Source organism: Nannobrachium achirus (assembly GCF_963921795.1).
Source record: "Nannobrachium achirus genome assembly, chromosome: 11".
NCBI classification, from domain to species: domain Eukaryota; kingdom Metazoa; phylum Chordata; class Actinopteri; order Myctophiformes; family Myctophidae; genus Nannobrachium; species Nannobrachium achirus.
The window spans coordinates 52,654,888-52,675,790 of NC_137820.1; the positions used below are offsets into that span (position 1 = coordinate 52,654,888).

At 43.0% G+C, this 20,903-nt stretch overlaps 1 protein-coding gene across 1 annotated transcript in view; it reads left to right on the top strand.

Annotated features, from left to right (window-relative positions):
* Positions 1 to 20,453, top strand: part of LOC308294441 (plasma membrane calcium-transporting ATPase 1-like) — a gene marked incomplete at its 5' end in the record, with an annotated part of 39,572 nt that extends 19,119 nt beyond the window's left edge. The window contains 15 exons of the mRNA XM_080737174.1: positions 963 to 989; positions 5,367 to 5,513; positions 6,699 to 6,913; positions 7,690 to 7,932; positions 8,583 to 8,824; positions 9,740 to 9,977; positions 10,811 to 10,990; positions 11,107 to 11,194; positions 11,289 to 11,395; positions 15,370 to 15,561; positions 16,095 to 16,308; positions 17,620 to 17,831; positions 18,017 to 18,124; positions 18,510 to 18,698; positions 20,019 to 20,453. Of these exons, the coding sequence (XP_080593300.1) occupies positions 963 to 989; positions 5,367 to 5,513; positions 6,699 to 6,913; positions 7,690 to 7,932; positions 8,583 to 8,824; positions 9,740 to 9,977; positions 10,811 to 10,990; positions 11,107 to 11,194; positions 11,289 to 11,395; positions 15,370 to 15,561; positions 16,095 to 16,308; positions 17,620 to 17,831; positions 18,017 to 18,124; positions 18,510 to 18,698; positions 20,019 to 20,375 (2,759 nt within the window). The 3' untranslated portion in view covers positions 20,376 to 20,453. The remainder of the gene's footprint in view (positions 1 to 962; positions 990 to 5,366; positions 5,514 to 6,698; positions 6,914 to 7,689; positions 7,933 to 8,582; positions 8,825 to 9,739; positions 9,978 to 10,810; positions 10,991 to 11,106; positions 11,195 to 11,288; positions 11,396 to 15,369; positions 15,562 to 16,094; positions 16,309 to 17,619; positions 17,832 to 18,016; positions 18,125 to 18,509; positions 18,699 to 20,018) is intronic.
* Between the last annotated feature and the right edge of the window lie 450 nt (positions 20,454 to 20,903).

The window sequence follows — 20,903 nt, forward strand, 5'->3', positions numbered from 1 at the left end:
AGAGCTCGGCAGTGTATGATCTGCCGGGAAAAACAGCCCCGGTCATGGCCACCAGGGCTCAGTAGAACACATATAAAGAAAAGGCTTTGGGAGCTGAGATGAACAGAGTGGGTGTTCTAAAACTTTAGCGATTTAATAATTAGGACAATTTTAAGATTTGTTTTATTAAAAAAGTTACATAGTATAGCTTTAAAATTGGTTTAATATCCTATGTTAAAATTGGCTAAAGGGAGGACCGAACAGTCACTCTGACTCAGACATAGCCATAAACAAACCCCATGCATCAATGAAGGGACACAGACAGCCGGGTACAACGGGTACTCTGACCGGATCGGAGGTGCGACGTACGCCCGAACCTCTAGTTTATAAAACACTCAGACTTAACCACTTTCAAAAGCAAAAATAGCATACATGAGCCATGAGTCGTGAGCTTGTGTGTAGATTGGCTATTTCTCCTACTTTTGAACAACACTGTTGTACGACGAACTTCAAAGTAGGATATTTATTTATGGGGAAAAAACAAACAACATTGAACTATGGAGATTATACGGATTCTGCCTGACAGAGATGATTCATAACTGTGTGGCACTGTTGAGAGTCACTTTACAAGAAATATGGCTGGTACATGTTCCATTTTGTCCTCCATTAAAAGTCAATTGGCAGTGACAGGTGGTTTTGTAGCTGCAAATCTATCAAATCGGTTTTTAATGAATAATTAAATAATAAATGAAAGTAATAAATAACAAATACCACAACAAAAGTCTCTTGAATCTTGAAGTGACAGTTGTAGGTCATATATTGCATACGCCTAGTATTGTGGGTGAAAAGAAAACTTCCAGTTTTTAGCTTTGCCAGTTTTAACTGTGACTGTGAATATCGTTTTTATGGTATGTTTTGTTGAATTTTTATACTGTATATATATTGGAAGACCTTCTAAATGGCTTTTCCTCTTTTATCTACAGATAAAAAGGATGAGAAAGGCAAGAAAGGTAAGCATTTTTCTGTACATTAAGTTATAATGTAAGGTTATCTTTTAATTAATCTTGTATCTATTATAAAACAAATAGATATTAGAAAAATCATAAAGCAACTGGTTGTCAGCACATAGCATGTGTCTATGTTTTAGAGGAGGTTCACTCAGGTACCATCTTGGAAATCTTGCCATAATGATTAAAAAACAAGACTCTTTGAATGGGATTCATTTAAACCTAATGTTCTGATTGATTGATTGATTGATTGATTGATTGATTGATTGCTTTATAGTTTGCAAAAAGGCAAAGGTGTACTGTACAAACACTTGACAGGAAACCATATGTTTGGTGTCAGTCTGGAATATCTTGTGAATCATCTTGTGAAGTATCTTAACCAATTTAACCCTGGCGTAAACCTTAGAGATTAAGTTGTTTAACAACCAATGAAAGTTTGTTTCTATTTTTGGGACCTTAATAATAATAAATTATGAGCAGGCAGAGATATGTTTACTTATTTCAGGGCAACTTCTGAGTCTCAGCCCATTAACATTTCACTTGCACCAAAAAGGCAAGATCAAACAAATCAAATTGCCTGTATTTGTTTGCAGTTACGCTTGGTAGGAAGGTAGTGTGGACAGGCAGGCAGACAGGTACACCCTTGCATGTCTCCTCAGTGCCATATGGTCATGTGCCTGACTGTCCCTGTGGGCCTGGCAGCAGGTGCTCTTGACTCCGTTCATGGTGATTAGGACCAAGGAGATTATAGACCTTAAGCTTGGCAGCTGCTTTTTTTCCCCCTGCCTGCCGTTCTTCCCGCTAACAGCCTCGTTTACTGTGTTTAGAAACACTAACACGCTCGCACACACACACACACACACACACACACACACACACACACACACACACACACACACACACACACACACACACACACACACACACGTGCACACGCACATGCAAAACGTCACACTCACAAAGTCCAATTTTCCATTATCCTGTTAGGTCTCTCCCATTCGACCATTTTCAGTGAATTCTCTTGTGAGAGTAAGTCAGTGTGTGTGTGTGTGTGTGTGTGTGTGTGTGTGTGTGTGTGTGTGTGTGTGTGTGTGTGTGTGTGTGTGTGTGTGTGTGTGTGTGTGTGTGTGTGTGTGTGTGTGTGTGCATGCGTGCGTGCGTTTCCATGGGTATGTTTTGGTCTGATGTCTTGTAGAGAATGACAGCCAAGAAAGAGCTGTAATCCCCAGACTAGGATTATAGACCAATGAGCCAAACAGCAATCAGTGCCATTGCTGCTAAGGATCACACAGAATAGCGCCTCCTATCTGTGTCTGTATGTAAGTAAGTAAGGAAGTAACCCTGAGAAACAATGGTTCCCCAGCCATGTGGCCCATGGGTCTCTCTATCTCCTGTTTCCAATATTGATGCTGAGTGCTAAGCAGGGAGGTATTGGGTACCATTTTATTGTGGGCTCGCCAGTACCTGGCGAGCACACTTTAGATATTGTCATTATTTATTTATCTAGTAAGTAGACGGGATTTTCGGTTCCTTTCTACTCCTACATACTTAGTGAGAAAATGAAAATAAAAACATCAATGTGTTCAGTTTACAGTGGCGAAGTGTGCTATTATTTATTATAGCAATCGGCCAAATGGTGGCGCTGTAGGAAGCCTTCGAAAGTGCGATCTTTGAACAGGTATAGCTCATGCTGTGTTATACATACAGCCATGAAACCTGTATACACTTATGCGTCTCCTCATGCCGAACAACTCTTACCCTCTAACTTTTGACCTCTGACCTTTAGGTCTCCCACAATTCGGAATTATATGAAAAACAGTAAAAATCTATCTCCTCCTGGGATTTTCGCGTCAAGTGCACAAAACTTTTTTCACATGAACTTTGAACCTATATCTACACAGGCTATGTGGTGAGAAGTTTGTACGTTAAATAATGATTTTTTAATAATTCAATATATATTGCGGTTTTATGCAAATTATTATTCGGCCTCTAAATCATACATGCAAAGTTACACGTTCATGGCATTTGGCAAAGATGTGGAGGGTTAGTCAAAGTATCACTGAAACCAATTTTATTCCCATCGGCCAAAGGGGGGCGCTATACGAAGTGTCTGAAAATTCAAACTTCAAACGGGCATAAGTCATGACTCGTTTCGTTTGAAGACATGCAACTTGTTACACGCGTGCTTTGACTCAAGCGGAAGACATCTGTGTCGTTGTTAAGTAAGCTCCGCCCTTCAATTTTCCGCCATTTTGAGCAGTTTGTAAAACGCGTAAACCCGCTTTTATTCTGGAATTTTTGCGTCACGTGCACAAAACTTTTTTTACGTGAACTTTGGACCGATATCTAAAGATCTGTCAGATCGGATTTCTTTAACATTGAAACATGCTTTTTTAAATAATTCAAACAATATTGCATTTTTATGCAAATTATTCTTCTGCCTCTAAAACATACATGCAAAGTCACATTTTCATGACAAAATAGTGTAGAGGGTTAGTTCAAATATCACTGAAACCAATCTTACCCCAAATGGCCAAAGGGGGGCGCTATATAATTTTGAGCAGTTTGTAAAACGCTTAAACCCGTTTTTATTCTAGGATTTTTTTTGCAATTTGCATGAAACATTCTACACGCAATCTAAGGACCTTTATCTAACATGCCTATGAAGTGCACACAAAAAATATATAAAATAATAATAATAAATATAGCTGCAAGCAGCGATAAAGTGGCCAAAGCCAAAAACACCTCAAATCATGAACACAGCCTGGGATGTGCGTGAAATCTTGCAAGCACATTCCCAATAGGTCAAGGAACAGATACTAACCTTCTCACATTGGCCTGTTATAGCGCCACCAGCGGGTCAACTTTTGCACAACACATTTTTGGAACAAAATGGACCAATCTTTGACGTCAGTAACGTCAAAGAGAGCACTGCCTGCGATCTTGACATTTTGTGCTTTTATAGCCATTGTTTTCTGGCTTGAAGCGAGCCCACAATTGTTTCGAAGGAACAATATTTTTCTAGTTGTCTTTGTTATAACCCGGCCAGGGAACGCCAATCTCCCAATCTCAGAGCGGACACTCTAACCACAAGCCCACTGAGCTGTGTCAATCAACATATTTACATGACGCCACCATCCAACCGCCATGCTTTGATAGATGGACCATACAGACAGAGTATACAGTTTGTCCTCAATTCAAATTAGATTGTTCTGGTGGTATATACTGTACTTGGTTCGCTCCTTTTTTCCTTCTTTGTAGGAGCTAACTGCTCCTACATTTGTCCGTTTGTCCCGTTTGCCCAGGGTCACATTGGCCAAGCTTTGTGGGACGCTTGATGAAATGAACTCATAAATAGCACCGCTCACTTCACATTGGGTGAGATTTGTTTGATACCACTACTCCAACTTATCTGTCCAACACTAGAAAACGACGTACTACCTGAGAGGGAGTGGCACCACAACCTCTAGTGGCCACTAGTGGGGCTTTTACACTACTTCAAAAGTGACAGTAACAGCCTTGTACAAAGCTGAACTGAATTGAATTGAATAGAATAAAATGTCATGGATTGAATAGGATTTAGGAATAGAATGCTGTGTGCCAGCCAGCCAAGCAGACTCATCTCTCAGGTGTCTCTGCCACGGACTTAACTATTACGTCACATGGAATTATAGTGTGAACGAGGAAAGCGAGACAGACTATAATATCTGCTGTATGAAAAATGCACCTATTAATCTCTTCCCTTGCTTCAAAGAATCTAGCCTGAGAATGGTTGTAGCTCACAACCTGCCTAGAAGGCACATAGAAATGTGTCGATAGAAAGCTGAGATGTGTAGCCTACGTTATTAGCCAGACTACATCCACTATGTAAATGTTTTTATACATTTTTACTTTCTCACCTTCAGCCACATGCGAGAAATGTATCCCCATTCAAAGATTCTTGTATTGTATTAGTCAACATTTACTACATGATGGCGTTTGCAAGATGGCACCTGAGTGAACCTCCTGTCAAAGACAGAAACAAGATATGTGACTCGACTGGTGACAGACAATGTGATAAGACGGACAGCACACCTGTTCATAGCAAGGACAACCAGTTGCTTTATGATTTCTCTAACAGGGCATTGTTTTATATTAGATAAATCACACATAATACTTAAAAGCCCATGATAAGCTGGGTGTTCATAGTACATTTGTTGAAGATGGATTTAAACATAAAACTCCAGAAAAGCTGTTGGAGTCCATCCGTTCAAAACACCGTGGAGGCACAATGTTGTGATGTTCAATTCATGTAATCCAGTCAAACAGGTACCTAATCAGGAATGTCGGTATCAATGTGATGAGCTACAGTACATCCTTCTAAATGTTGTCCCTTTGTAGGAAAAAACAAGTATGGAGCCCCTGTAGAAATGCAGCCCCTCAATGAAGACGGGGAAGAAGAGAAGAAGAAAACCAACCTACCAAAGAAGGAGAAATCAGTCCTCCAAGGAAAGTTGACCAAATTAGCCGTGCAGATTGGCAAAGCAGGTATTTACTGTACACTGAACCCTATTGTAGGTATTTACTGTACACTGAACCCTATAGTAGGTATTTACTGTAGACTAAACCCTATAGTATAGATGCTTGGTTTTCCTAAACTTCGCTCAGCCTATAATAAAGGATACTGTGAACCTTTGACTCAAGCAAAAAAGCTAAAAAATAAAATAAAAATAAAATTGGTGATGAAGTCTACACTTAAGGTTGAAACAGGAGAAGTGTACTGAAGTGTGGGGCAATATTACTCTGGAGAGTATTATGTTACTTATTACATATTACTCCTTTAAAAAGTAATAATATTATACTACTTATTACTTTGGAATCAAGAGTAATATACTAGTAAGACGCCTCAGGGTGACATGGCCATCTGGCCAGTATATCAGACCAGTTACCCATATATGGAGGCCCCTGGTACCCATATATGGAGATCCATGGCATGTACTGTATATGGAGATATGCTGTGAGAGCCCAAACATGCTTACTCAGTTATTGAAAGTCCTATGACATCTGACATTATACCCTTGTATGCCCATACATGGAGATCCCTGTCTGTAGAACCAGCCACACAGATATGGGCTGTCTTGGCCATCTGTCTTGGCCATATATGGATTCTGTTAGTGTGGTATGTGGCCGATGTGGCCTCCATATATGGGCATTCCCGTATGAAGTCGGGCTTAATATTGATGACATCAGGGAACTCCATATATGGGCTTAAAATAGATTGTGTTAGTATGACATCAGAGTGAAGCCAGAGCGTGATGTCAGAGCGGCAAACCCATTCTGTTAAGAGTGGTTCCTCTGACATCACAGTGACATCAGAACATGATGTCAGAGCGACAAACCCATATAACTACAGTGACAGGCGGTATAGACAGAGATACATACGGATAAGCTGTGACCGTTCACATACTAATCTAACAATGAACTAGTTAGTGCCCAACACTGCTGAACACAGGAGAGGCTTAGTAGACCACCACTTCCTTTTGTTAGAATTAGTTTCTTTGTTACAATGTCAGTATTGTCTAACCATCGATCTTCAGTTCTTACTATTGTTTACTTGATTGAAGCTAATTGTGGTGAACTTGCTGCTTAAGCTCAAGCACAGTTACTCTCACAATGCTCAGGATGTCTCTCTCTCTCTCTCTCTCTCTCTCTTTCTCTCTCTCTTTCCTCCAGGTCTGTTCATGTCGGGGTTGACTGTCATTATCCTCATCTCTCTGTTCCTGTTGGACACGTTCTGGGTTCAGGGTCTGCCTTGGGCCCCGGAATGTGTGCCTGTCTACATCCAGTTCATGGTCAAGTTCTTCATCATAGGTGTAACAGTGCTGGTAGTGGCTGTACCCGAGGGCCTTCCCCTTGCTGTCACCATCTCACTGGCCTATTCAGTTAAGGTACAATTGAACAATGTGTTGTTGTTTTTGTAAACGTAAGGTTAGGGTCTGTTAATCCGACTGAAGGAATGCAGATTGTGCCAGCCTGAGAAGCAGAGCTGCTTGAGTTATATCAAGGCAAAAAGGTCCCATCTGCAGTCTTCTCGTCGATTCAGTGGAAGTCAGTAGATCTTGCTTTTATATAATATTTTTTACTTATATCTTCGACTGTATGAAGTTGACTGTATTTATGGAATAAGACAGGTCTCTTCAACGTTTTCAGGCCAAGAGATGAAGCAAGGATCCCCACTACATATTGTATAAATGTGTGATGCAGATTTTCATCGATTTCATAGATAGATTCATAGACTTGTTTGACGGCACTGTCATCAGTCTATGTTGGATTCATGTTAATGTGTATTTTCAGAATTTTAACCCTTTAAATCGTTGATATTTTTGAAAACTTGACCTTTCACTAGGTACTTGGTCTGCTCTTTTTTACCTCTACACCAAACCTATTTGCCGTAAATAGCCGATCTACAAGCTCTCAACGCCTGTAGATCTGCTATTTTTTGGCTAAAGTTCTCCTCGGAATAGGGATGTGAGGGTTCAAGTTGTTAATTTAAAAGAATTGTCCTATCACACAAGGATTTTGCGGCCCCCCTGTAGTAACTCTAAGGACCCCCTAGGGGTCCCGGACCCCCTGTTGAAGACCCCTAGAATAAAGTTGTGCTTTTGTGTATAAATTAAACAAGGAATCAGTGGAACACACATTTTGTTCTCCTGATCTCCCTCAGAAAATGATGAAAGACAACAACCTGGTGCGTCACCTAGACGCCTGTGAGACCATGGGCAACGCCACGGCCATCTGCTCCGACAAGACCGGCACGCTCACCATGAACCGCATGACAGTGGTGCAGGCCTACCTCGGAGACCGACACTACAGGAAGGTTCCGGAAGCTGACCTCATTCCGGACAAGATCCTTGATGTGCTCATCTTGGGTATTGGGGTCAATTGCGCCTACACCACTAAGATCATGGTGAGTTTTACAAGTGCTTTTCCATTGAGGAAGCATTAGTTACTTCATTGGCATGAGCTATTAGGACTAGCTTTAAATTCAGCGCGCGTGCGTGTGAGAGAGACGCTGTTTATAATCACTGGGCAACCAACGACATACTTTTATAAATTAATTATGTAATAATCTTTATGAGGTGTGATCTGCGATCACTCTGATCAATGAAAATAAAAGCCTGGCTCACCGAGCACAGCACGCAGGACTAAAATAAAAGGATTGCAAAGCACATTGTGGACAGTGGATCACGGTGGAAACAGTGGCTCGACTATCGTGTGTACACACACACACACACACACACACACACACACACACACACACACACACACACTGACTCCTCTGACGGTCTCCCTAGAGAGCACAGGCAGCGTACCGACCAAACGCTCAGTACAGTTATATAGCAGCTTGTTTGAACGTTCTTTTCAAACGTTATTTTATTTATCTTTTTAGCTTGGCTTTGGTGTGAACACAGCATTAGGAAGTAATAGATGATTCATATTTTACTTTTCAACTGAAAAATCTTGAATCTTGTAGTAACCCTGAGAACCCCCTAGAGGTCCTGGACCCCCTGTTGAAGACCCCTGGGTTAATGAATAATCCCTGGTTCCTGGTTTCAGCCTCCAGAGAAAGAGGGTGGTCTCCCACGTCAGGTGGGCAACAAGACAGAATGTGCCTTGCTGGGCTTCTCCCTGGACCTGCGCCGCGACTACCAGAAAATACGCAACGACATCCCTGAAGAGAAACTCTTCAAGGTTTATACGTTCAACTCTGTCCGCAAGTCAATGAGCACCGTTCTGAAGAACGCTGATGGCAGCTACCGTATGTTCAGCAAGGGAGCCTCCGAGATCCTGCTCAAGAAGTAGGTGTCCTAAGTATTGGTTTACTTCTTTACTTTCCTTTCTGTTGAGGGAGCTTCTGAGGGAGTTTTGCATGCCTTCCCCTCTAATTTCCTGGAAATGGTTGTGGCTCTCGGTTTAGCATCTTTGAAACAGTAGTTACAATTAAAGTTGATTCATTTTACGGAAACGATTTGTGAAAACATGACCTAAGATAAAAAAATATTTCTCTACCTGGTGGGTGGAGATACTGTATTAATGGTGTGGGCTTATTGGATTTGTACTTTGAGGTGCTTTAGTTTAAAATGTCTGTGAAATGTGAAATATCAGCAAAACTAACAAAAGTCTGTTTAATTGCCGTAATCTAAACTATGAAGTGATGTTTTTTTCTTTGCGACAGTAACTCCCCCCCTTGCCCGCACACATGTGGGGCATAGGGACATAAGGTGTGTTTTTTTTTTGTTTTTTTTGACTTGAGTATAATAATGAAAGTAAAGTCAGCTATTAGGCATTGGCAAGGGGCGCAGCTCATTTACAGTCCTCACTGCATCTGGAAGAAGCTGTTCAGAACCCTGCTCATTTTGGCCTTAATACTCCTTTTCCATATTCCCAGAGGGTAGTAGAACAAACAGGCGGTTGAGGTTCCCTTATGATGCTGGTGGCTCTTTGGGCACAGCGTTCCAACAGAGCTCTATCATCACCATTTGGCCAAAATTGCCACTTTCACATGAGATATATCATAGGCTGGTTCCAGGATGAACCTTGCTAGTACATCACCCATGACTTTTCCTGTAGCGCAACCTTTGTCCAATTTCCATTTGAGTGTAAGGAAGGAGCAGCACGGACACAAGCTTGCAGGGCCTTTAGACTCTTTGTCTTGTTGTATTACAACGTCATCGGCTGATGCAAAGCTTTCTTTTGTCCTTTTGTCCTCCCAGATGCTGTAGGATCCTCACAGCCAGTGGCGAAACCAAGGTTTTCAAGCCTCGTGACAAAGAAGAAGTGGTGACGAAGGTCATCGAGCCCATGGCCTCGGAGGGCCTGAGGACAATCTGCCTGGCCTATCGTGACTTCCCCCTGGCTGATGGAGAACCCGACTGGGACAACGAAACGGACATCCTCACGGCCCTCACCTGCATCTGTGTGGTGGGCATTGAGGACCCTGTCAGGCCTGAGGTATGACACACAAGGCTGAACACAACACATTGTTGTTTCACACTCTGCAATGTTTCACATTTTGAAGTGTGATATACTGCTACTTACATATATAATATACCGGTATATACGGGGGTGTCGCACCAAATTCTGGGCCCTGGGTACAAGAATTCACTGCGGGCCCCCCATGAATGTTCTTCATGGGGGGAGGGGGTTTAGCCCATTTAGACTGGGAACGCATTATTTCGCATTATTTTGTGCTTTAACTATTGAAAAATAGCAGATATACAAGCTCACAGCGCGGCACCAAGTGCCTTGCTGCGACCTTGTAGACCACTGTAGTCAGTGGTGGCTTTTTCATGTGAAGGACCACCAAAATGATATGTATTTGGCCACGGACCCCCATCTCAAAATATTAAGTTCCAGGGACCCCCCAGAAGCAAAATTTGAGTTACAAAGTTCGCTTAAAAAAACATATATTCAAAGATTTGCACACATTTTCATGACTTTTCAAAAATAGCAGATCTACAAGCTCACAGTGCGGCACCAAGTGACACGCCAAAGATATAGGCTTCCACATTGAGCTTGCGCCCCTCTCCCATACACATTCCTTATGGCTTGCTTATTTTTATTTTCATCATGGCAGATTCGTCTGGCTACGCGAGGCTAGTCAAACTCGTCCCATGGCGGTCGGGTCAATGAGTTAAAAAGGCTTATTTTATTTTATCATGACCAATTTTTCGTCTCTGCACATAATTCTTGGATTCTAATGTACAAAATATGCTATATAAATCAAATTTGATGACTGATTGATTGATTGATTAGTCTTTGGTTATTGTTTTTTTCCATCTTAGGTGCCAGATGCAATTCGAAAGTGCCAGCGTGCTGGCATCACGGTGCGCATGGTCACCGGAGATAACATAAACACAGCCCGTGCCATCGCTCTTAAATGTGGCATCCTGCAGCCTGGGGACGACTTCCTCTGTATGGAGGGCAAGGAGTTTAACAAAAGGATACATAATGAGCTTGGGGAGGTAGGATTTGTTCTGAATTGAGATGGAAACATTGTACTGTATGCGCTAACACAGCTGATTTATAAATATTTCTTTAACACTATTAAAGCACAAGAATGTATTGTTTTTTCACCCAGATTGAACAAGAGCGCATTGACAAGATTTGGCCAAAACTGCGTGTGCTTGCAAGATCCTCTCCTACAGATAAGCATACTCTAGTGAAAGGTATGGGTTTTTGGCTGTTCCATATCAATCTTCCTTTGGAATTCATTGGTAAATGTGATCAATCTAAATGCATCCGTGTTGACTGTGTCCACAGGTATTATTGATAGCACAGTGTTGGAACAGCGACAGGTGGTGGCCGTAACAGGAGACGGAACAAATGATGGCCCTGCCTTGAAGAAAGCAGATGTTGGTTTTGCCATGGTAGGTATTATAATGCAATGCATTGCTGCTTATAGCCTAAACCTAAAGCCTAAAGCCCACACTAGAGCCTGTTGCAACGTGACATGTTATGAGCTTGTCTGCGCGCCCACCAGAAAGACAGACACTGCCTGCCACAACATGGATTAAGCCACAACAAATAGTTCCTTATTATTACATTTTGACCATGAGTTTCCCCATAGGTCATTTAACCCTTTAAAACACAATAGCACATATACAAGCTCAGAGCGTGTCTCTTTGTGCTGTGCTGAGAGCTTGTACATCTGCTATTTTTGAAACATGTTGAAAGTGTGAGAACAAATGATTTAGAAGGCATTTGTAGGGGAGTGCTTCCGGGTCACGAATGGGACAGTAGTGCGTTTGAGGAGCTGCTGCTCCCACTTTCATTAAAAAGTTATTTTTCAAAGCCTCACTTGCTTTTAAACTCCACTAAAAGTGCAGTAATAGCATCCTCTACAACTTTTCATTGATTTGAACTGAAAAAGAAGTTGGTAGAATGTCTAACTCGCAGAAACCAGCGGTCTCTGCAAAGCCGCAGACACGCCAGGCCATGAAGGACGACCCGCCGGCGCCATTAACAACTGCGGACTTGGCCATTGTTCTTACACGGTTTGACGACTTAAATGCATCCATAACCTCCGAATTCAAGACAACTAATGCAACCATCGCTTCACTTGAGGCGAAAATAGACAACGTGCAAATCCAGCTCTCTGACCAGGGACATCGTCTGACGACACTGGAGGAGAACGCGTCGCGTTATTCCGACAAGCTCGCCGAGCTGGACGCTAGATGTGATACTTTGGAGGATAATTACGTTAGAATCAAGGCCAAGGCTGTCGCTATTGAGTCCCAGGGGCGTAGAAATAACGTCCGTATAATCGGATTACCCGAACTAATCGAAAAAGATCAGCCTAATACTTTTTTTTCTAACCTACTTGTCGAAATTATGGGCAAAGATCTGCTACCAGAAGCGCCCGAGCTTGACATAGTGCATCGGGCCTTGGCTCCCAGGCCTGGGCCTGGTGCCAGACCTCGGGCTGTAATAGCTCGTGTCCACCGTCACCGCATCAAGGACGCCATAATTCGAGACGCCAGGAAGAGAAGGGGAACCCTAAATTACAAGGGGACCCCTGTTCAGATCTTCGAGGACCTGCCACAAGAAATCATCGAACAGCGTTCGGCCTATCGAGACGTGATGTCCGCCCTGTACAAACGCGGCTTAAAACCGAAGCTCCTACATCCATCTCGACTCTTCATAACCACCGCGGAGGGGAGGAAACATCTTTCCTCTCCAAAAGAAGCCGCAGACTTTTTGAAGAAGAACCAGGGGCAGAACAAGGGGACATCGCCTTCATCTTCGACCGCATCGGTTTGAGAAGGGGGCAACAGTCCGCCATTCCGAAACACCGCTATTCCGAAGCAGGGTTAGGGTTAGGTTTAGGGTTAGGGTTAGGGGTAGGGGTAGGGTTAGGGGTAGGGTTAGGGTTAGTTAGGGTTAGGGTTAGGGTAAGGGTTAGGGTTAGGGGTAGGGTTAGGGTTAGAAGTCAACGTTCGGAATAGCGGTGTTTCGGAATGGCGGGGTGTAACCGGAGGAGGGATGTAGAAGTATATTGGTCTGGCTAGCCTGGCCAGCTAACACATGCTAACATGCTATATATGCTCCAGTAATTTTATTTTTCTACTTTTCTATTTTTGCCAGACCCAGGGGGTCGGCCTACATAAGGCTTTGTCGGTCTGTCGGTCGGTCTGTCGGTCTGTCGGTCCCACTTTTCCTCAGTGTGCCTGTCCCTCTTTTCCTCAGTGTGCCTGCTCATCTGCCCCTCCCTTCCCTTGCTGGGCTGATTGCCTTGAGTGCCGTCACCTGTACAGGACCAGCTGAGTTGAGTTGGCTGACGAGCTGCTGACACTATAAATTCCTCAGCCCATCTACAAGCTCACAAACATTTCCAGCTGCTCAGCCTATACAATCCTGTGTGTTCATGTGTTAGTTCAGTGCCATACTAGTGAAAACAGCCGATCTACAAGCTCACTACGCTTTGTTGCTGAGACTATAAAATCCTGTGTGTTCATGTGTTAGTTCAGTGCCATACTAGTTTTCATTGCGGGTCTGGCACGACCAGGTGACCTGGTCTAGTTTCTACACACATATGGTCGATCTCTCGTACTCCACAATTGATACTACAGTGTAAAGTAAATGTTTAGATGGGTTTGACTTGTGTTATTTGCTATGTCACTTTTTCTCATTTATTTATATTGTTTTACAGTAGCTTGTGGAATGTTCGATAGTGTGTGGGGTTGGCTAACTAGCTAGTACATGCTAACAGGTTTTTTTTTTCTCTTTAATTTTCCTATTTCCTTTTCTGACGTAAATACGCAACCCTTTTTTGACTGATATTATATGATCAAACGGCGTATGTAGACATGTCCGTTCCAACGGTTAATGCGAACCACTTGTTTACTCAATTAGGTATTTTGTTTACGGCGAATTCTATTGCGCCTGTGGTATGCTAATATGCGCTGTTTCTTTCTCTCCGTACATGACGATTACGTTACGGCGGTTTAGTTAAGTGTTAGAGAGCGATCGAATGCTTTGCACTTCATGATGACATGATTGTAGTCGAGACTTCTCGACATGTTTTCGTTGTTTTTATACTTCATCTTCTTACGATGTGGCTCTAATATGCTGATAGCCTGAGTTGGTTGTTTGTTTTTGGTCGGTGGCCGCCATTGTGTGCCTCTGACAGGATGGACCAAACTGTGAACTCTGAACTCTGAACCACGCTCGACAATTAATGGTTCTACGCTGCCTCTGCCGGCTGGGAGGTGGTATCACTACTATTTTTGTTACTTTTTCTTTTTGGTTTGTAACAGCAGCCTCTCTCGACTGGCAGGCCTTACTTTATTTTACAACTGACTCATGGACATTAGTTTTTTTTTTCTTTTTTTACCTTTTAGATAAATATGTCGCCACATAGCACCTTCCCTCTGGGATTATATAACCTATTATGTTTTTTTTTTTTTTTTCTTTTTTAATTTCTGATGTCTGGGGGCTGCCTTTTGGGACCCGGTGGCAGTCCAGTATTGGGGCGTCTGGGTGGGCAGGTTAAACTTCCTGTCCACCACCATGGAGCACTACCTTCATGGTGCATTCGGCTTGGCCGGGCGCTCCAACGAGCACAATTGGCTGTGTTCGTGGGAGGGAAGTCGATTGGGGAGGAGGAACAGAATTTGTCTCTGCATTAACGGTTCCCACAGTGGTCAGGGCGCCTGTTCAGAGAGGTGTGGAACCGGGGAGGATAGCGTGTACCTCCACATGCGTTACGCCCCCCTGGTGAAGCTCCTTAATGTCAGGTGAAAAGAAGATGGTGGCATGACGGATCGGGTATCGGAGGAGACCCGTTGTTGTCTTTACCCTCCCAATGACTACTGTGGGGATTAGCAGGGATAGGTCTAACGTAGAGTATGGGGATGGGGGAATTGGCTTGACACTAAATTGGGTATATGGGAAAAAATGTTTTCTTTTATTATCTCTTAAGGGCAGGGTTTCTCTTCCTTACAACTGAATGTGTACGTACCGTGATCGCCTCAGATCTTGTGTTATTTTGTACCAATGATTATTGTGATTGGAATGTGATTTGGGGTGCCATCACTATGTGTGTACCTGCCTCATTGTGACATTGTACCTTTAATAAAAAAGATTTGAAAAGAAGGCATTTGTAGAATCTTAATGGGTTAATTCATATTCTTTACAATAACAGGAATCGTTAACATGATTCATATTCATGTCTGTCTAGTTGGTATACAGGGTGGAAGGGTACGCCATCTAAATATATCTGACACTGATAATCAAAAATCCTACGGCGAGTGTCGAGGTGGTGCCTTGTCATTCGTGCACGGATACGCCATGGCAGGAGGACAAATATCATCTAACCTGACCTGACGCTGTCCACCCACAGGGCATTGCAGGCACGGATGTGGCCAAGGAGGCGTCTGACATCATCTTGACTGATGACAACTTCAGCAGCATCGTCAAGGCCGTGATGTGGGGACGCAACGTCTATGACAGCATCTCCAAGTTCCTCCAGTTTCAGCTGACCGTCAATGTGGTGGCTGTCATTGTAGCCTTCACTGGAGCCTGTATCACTCAGGTGAGACACAGATGGTTCATAACCTGGTCAGATGGTTTAGAACAGGGGTCTTCAACGTTTTCAGGCCAAGGACCCCTTTGTTGAGAAATAGATGAAGCAGAGACCCCTGCTTCACTACCTGTTCAGAGATCCCATAGTTTCATTGTTTGACAGCAAAATCATCAGTGTATTTTGGATTCATGTCAATTTGTGTTTTCAGATATTTAACCGCTTGAAACGTCAATAATAAACTTGACCTCTCACTCTGTACTTAGTCTGCTCTTTTCCTCCTCTACACCAAACCTTGTAGTCGAAAATTGCCGATCTACAAGCATTGTTGTGAGCTTGTAGATCAGCTATTTTTGGCTAAAGTTCTCCGAATATGGACACTAGGGTTCAAGTGGTTGGTATATCAAAGATTTGGAGGCCCCCCTGTAGTAACTCTGAGGACCCCCTAGGGGTCCCGGACCCCCTGTTGAGACCCTTGGTTTAGAAACCGGTGTCAAATTTCTTGTCGTAAACTGCAAATATCTGATAGAAAATGCCCTTTGTAGGACTCCCCACTGAAAGCCGTTCAGATGCTGTGGGTCAACCTCATTATGGACACCTTGGCCTCCCTGGCCCTGGCCACCGAGCCCCCCACTGAGTCCCTCCTCCTGAGGAAGCCTTACGGGCGTAAGAAGCCCCTCATCTCCCGTACCATGATGAAGAACATCCTGGGACACGCCGTCTACCAACTCACCGTCATCTTCACTCTGCTCTTTGCTGGTTTGTTGCTGCTGTTACCTTTCCAGACATTGTCTAGAAATACTTACAGTATGGCTCTTGAAAGTGCAAACTAGAGCCCTGTATTTGGGACTGGGATCCTGTGGGACCCAGAACAAATGTTGCGGGAGCAAGCATCTTTTAAATACCTGTATGTGTGGTCCTGCTTTCGTTTAGCTTGATATGAACAAATTCCCGACAGAACAAATAAATGCTTATTAACTTAAATCCTCTATTCTTAGTGAAACCTAAGCTGATTGCAACTGTACTAGATATGCCGGCTCACTCTTCACCAAGAATAGCCTTAATCTGAGTTCCCAGAAGTCCTTTTTTCCGCCACTAGGGGGTAGAACAAGCTCACATGTCACAATCTGCCATTTTTGGCAAATGTTTCAGCATGAAGTGAGATTCCCCATTCAGGTGAATAAGGCAGCCTAGAGGGGAATGCCAAAGTTTACACCTTCCATGTGTCACTGATCACATTAACCCAACAGTCGATTCTCCAGTTTCTATGTTCGCACAAGGGGGGGGGGCTTTTTCTTATTTCCATACAACATACAACAGCTCTAAGGTAGACATAGTTGAATGTTGCAGTGATGTTACTAGGTTTTCAATGTAATGGGTCCCGGGACCCACAGGTGGTCATTCAAAATGGGACCCAGAAAAGTTTTATGAGTCCTCAATACAATGTTTTCGAGCGCTGTGAGCTTGTAGATCGGCTATTTTCTAAATGTTTGCCTATTTATTTTACAATTTGGCTAATGTTTGAACTTAGAACTACTAAAACTACTAAAACATGTGCCCCTAATGAATTCGGGTGCGCAAAATGGCGTTGGACGTCGGTGGAATCAAAACATTGACGTTTCTATCGCCTGTTTAAGACTTTCTACGTGGATTTTATTTGTGTTAACGAAGGGTAAAGTAGGATGCTTTCACCCATGAACAATGGTGGTGTCTGTGGAATTTTAAAATGTTTTTCTTTTACCGCGACCCGGTAAATTATTTTAACATGGACTCCAATGGAGGCGCATCCCCGGGACCCCAGGACCATGACATGAATGAGTCCCTGGGCGACTTGAATGAGTTTTTGATGCGGGATGTGCACGTAAAATGAGTGGTATTCTCCTAACCGTCAGTGAAGCAGTGTGTCAGTTAAGCTGAGCACACTGTGCCGCTGTCCATGGTGCTGTAATAGCCATCTCTCATTCTGTTCTTTTTTTGTATTGTTTTTTGGGTCCCAATGGAAATGTTGTGGGAACTCTTCCCTGTTTCTTCCCAACATGAAGTGTAATTAATCTTTCGTCTCCTTCACAGGTGAGAGGATCTTTGACATTGACAGTGGCAGGAACGCGCCGCTCCACTCCCCGCCCTCCGAACACTATACCATAGTCTTCAACACCTTCGTCTTGATGCAGATCTTCAATGAGATCAATGCCCGCAAGATCCACGGCGAGAGGAACGTCTTTGACGGCATCTTCAACAACCCCATCTTCTGCTCCATCGTCTTTGGAACATTTATTATACAGGTGAAGTATTATTTAATTGCATGATACAACAATTGTTAATTAATAATAATGTATTTTTATTGTTATGTACTTTTATGGACAATAACAGAATGGAATAAACATTGTGCTAGACTAGGCTCATAATGTTTTGTATGAAATCCTATTCACAATCATTTCTCTCTTTTACTTGGTTTCTTGTGTTCTAGATTGTTATCGTGCAGTTTGGCGGTAAACCCTTCAGCTGTGTCCGTCTTTCCATTGAACAGTGGACTTGGTGTGTGTTCTTGGGGGTTGGTTCTCTTCTGTGGGGACAGGTGAGGCACTCACTTATATCTTTTTATAATCCTGTGTCAGATAGTATTGACAAAGGAAAGAAGCGCTGTGCGGATAAAGTTATCCCAAGGCACTCTTGTAAAAAGCCTTAATTGCAGAGAGAGGAGATAAAATAGATTTTTATGATCAGTCAGTCGATTGTCAATGAATTAATCTTATATTACCATTGAAATTGTAGTTTTCTGCCAATTATTTGGGGCCCCAGCTCCATTTGCAATATCCTCATGGCCCACAGGTTGAGAACTACTGTTCTACAGTATAAAAAATAAAATAAACCATTCTCAAAAATAAAATAAACCATTCTCTTTTATGAAAGATGTATTATTTATCACATGAACACATCTCTAAATCTCTCCGTGTTCCCAGCTGGTCTCCACCATCCCCACCAGCAGTCTGAAGTTCCTGAAGACAGCAGGCCATGGAACCCAACAGGAGGAGATCCCAGAGGAGGAGCTGGAGGAGATGGAGGACAAAGATGAGATCGACCACGGTGAGATGGAGATGAGAAGAGGACAGGTGCTGTGGTGCCGAGGCCTCAACAGGATCCAGACTCAGGTATGGAATCAGTCATCAAGGCAACTTGTTCTGGGGTACATCGTATGACCCTTCCACAAGCATTGTTCAACAAAAATGACATATAGTCAGGTTCATTATGTATTTTTGTAAAACTATACATTTTTGGAATCTTCAGATAATGGGGAATCCAAAAATCTTTGTTCCCATTTGCACAGACACCTGCAATGCCGCCATTTTGGATGTTCGAATCCGTTCTGATCCTGCTCCAGAACAATGTTAAATTAGATCATAATTGAAGCATAAAAGTTGTTGTAGCTGGGCTCTGAAAACAAAAAGGAGTTGTAGCAAATACCTGAGGTCTTCCACGGGGGGTCTGGGACCCCTGGGGGTTAGGGAGGTATATATGAAAAATGTAATTTCAAATTAAATTCAATATTGGGCCAGTTTAACCACTTTTAAACCTGGAAAAAAAGTGTGGGAACCCCTTGTCTCTCAATTCAACTCTTCCATTGAGGCGGTTTTGCACATATGTACAGTATATAGGTTGAGAAATGTATAAAGATTGTTATTTCCATTTGGTCAAAGGAGATAGATGGTCTCCATACCTCACTGTGTGCTGCGATTTCAAGTCAGTTTGTGGTACTACAGTATGCGCTTCAAAGCATACCTACCTATTTACACACTATCGACAGTGGATGTTGGACACTAGTTTCAGGCAAAGGATTTACTTAAGGGATCTTCAACAGGGGGTCCACAACCTCTAGGGGGCTCGCAGGGATACTGCAGGGGGTCCCCAAAATTGTTGGATGAAAAAAAAAATCAAACCTCGGTTCGAAGTGAAGCGGTGAACTTTTATTCTATGTGTTCTAGAGTTATGAGCTCTGTGATCTATACATCTATACAGTTATGGACTCTGTGATCTATTCATTCTTTATATATTCTGAATTCTACATTCTTTATATATTCTGAATTCTGGACGTACGGGACAGAAAAAACCTATTCATTCTGGACTGGAGTGACCATATATGGACATGAGGTGACATACATTTTGTTTTTGAAAAAACCTGTTCATTCTGGACTGAAATGACCATATATGGGCGTGGGACACACAAAGCCACTCATTGGAAGCGGTTTTCACCGCTTCAAAAAGCATTGAAGAACCTTGATTTACTCTATTGTAACGACTTGTCGCACTGTTTTTGCGCTGTCATCAAGATTGCTCCCTAGGCTGGTCACGGTGTACAGGAATTTACCGTGACCCACTAACTAACTATACAATAGTATATTATGTATATGCTTTTTGGATGTCCCAATAATTACTATTGTGATTTTTGTGTGTGCGTTCGCTCTTCTCCTCAGATCCGCGTGGTCAATGCCTTCCGAGAATCCATGGACGGCCTGGAAACCCCGGAGCAACGCAGCTCCATCCACAACTTCATGAACCACCCAGAGTTCCGCATCGAGGACTCCCAGCCGCACATCCCCCTCATTGACGAGGTGGAGGGCGAGGACGATGCCCCGACCAACCGGAACTCCTATATACCCCCGGTCTCTGCTCTCCCAGGGCTCCCATCATCGCCCAATCAGAACAATAATGCTGTGGATCGGATTATTCCTCTCCACAGGGATGGCACAAAGCCTGGTCTGATCGCTGCCAATGCTGCTAGTCTGAAAGCACCTGGCAGCCCGCTGCACAGCCTGGAGACCTCCCTTTGAACAGGGCATGTTCAAATCGAACATACCCCCCTCGCCACTGGGTACTAAAGTCTCAGCTCACAGCGACACTAACTCTATATCTAAGCCAGCATGAACTATACCAAGTTGGCCATCAAGAAAGCACTTGAAAGTTTGACTTGTTCTGGACTTGAGAACAGCAAACGTTTTGGACAACCCACTTGGGTTTTACTGGTCATACTGTTATCTGTGCAGCCACCCAACCACCCCCGTACCCCTACTACCTGGCTTTAATTTGTTTGTGTCATGAAATGCTGTTAATCTGAGGCAAATTGAAAGGATCTGACTTTTCTTAATGGTGCATATTAACAACATAAATTGATGCATTGGCTTTTTTAATTAGGAAGATAAGGAACAAGAGCTGTTTACAAATTTGTGACATTTGTTTAGACAAATAGTGAGACAAGATGTCTTGGATGATAAGCACACTGTATATTGTGAAAGAACAGCTTTTATTGCAACTGGGCTATTTCCATGCAGGTTCTATTTGGTACTCATTTCTAGCCTGTA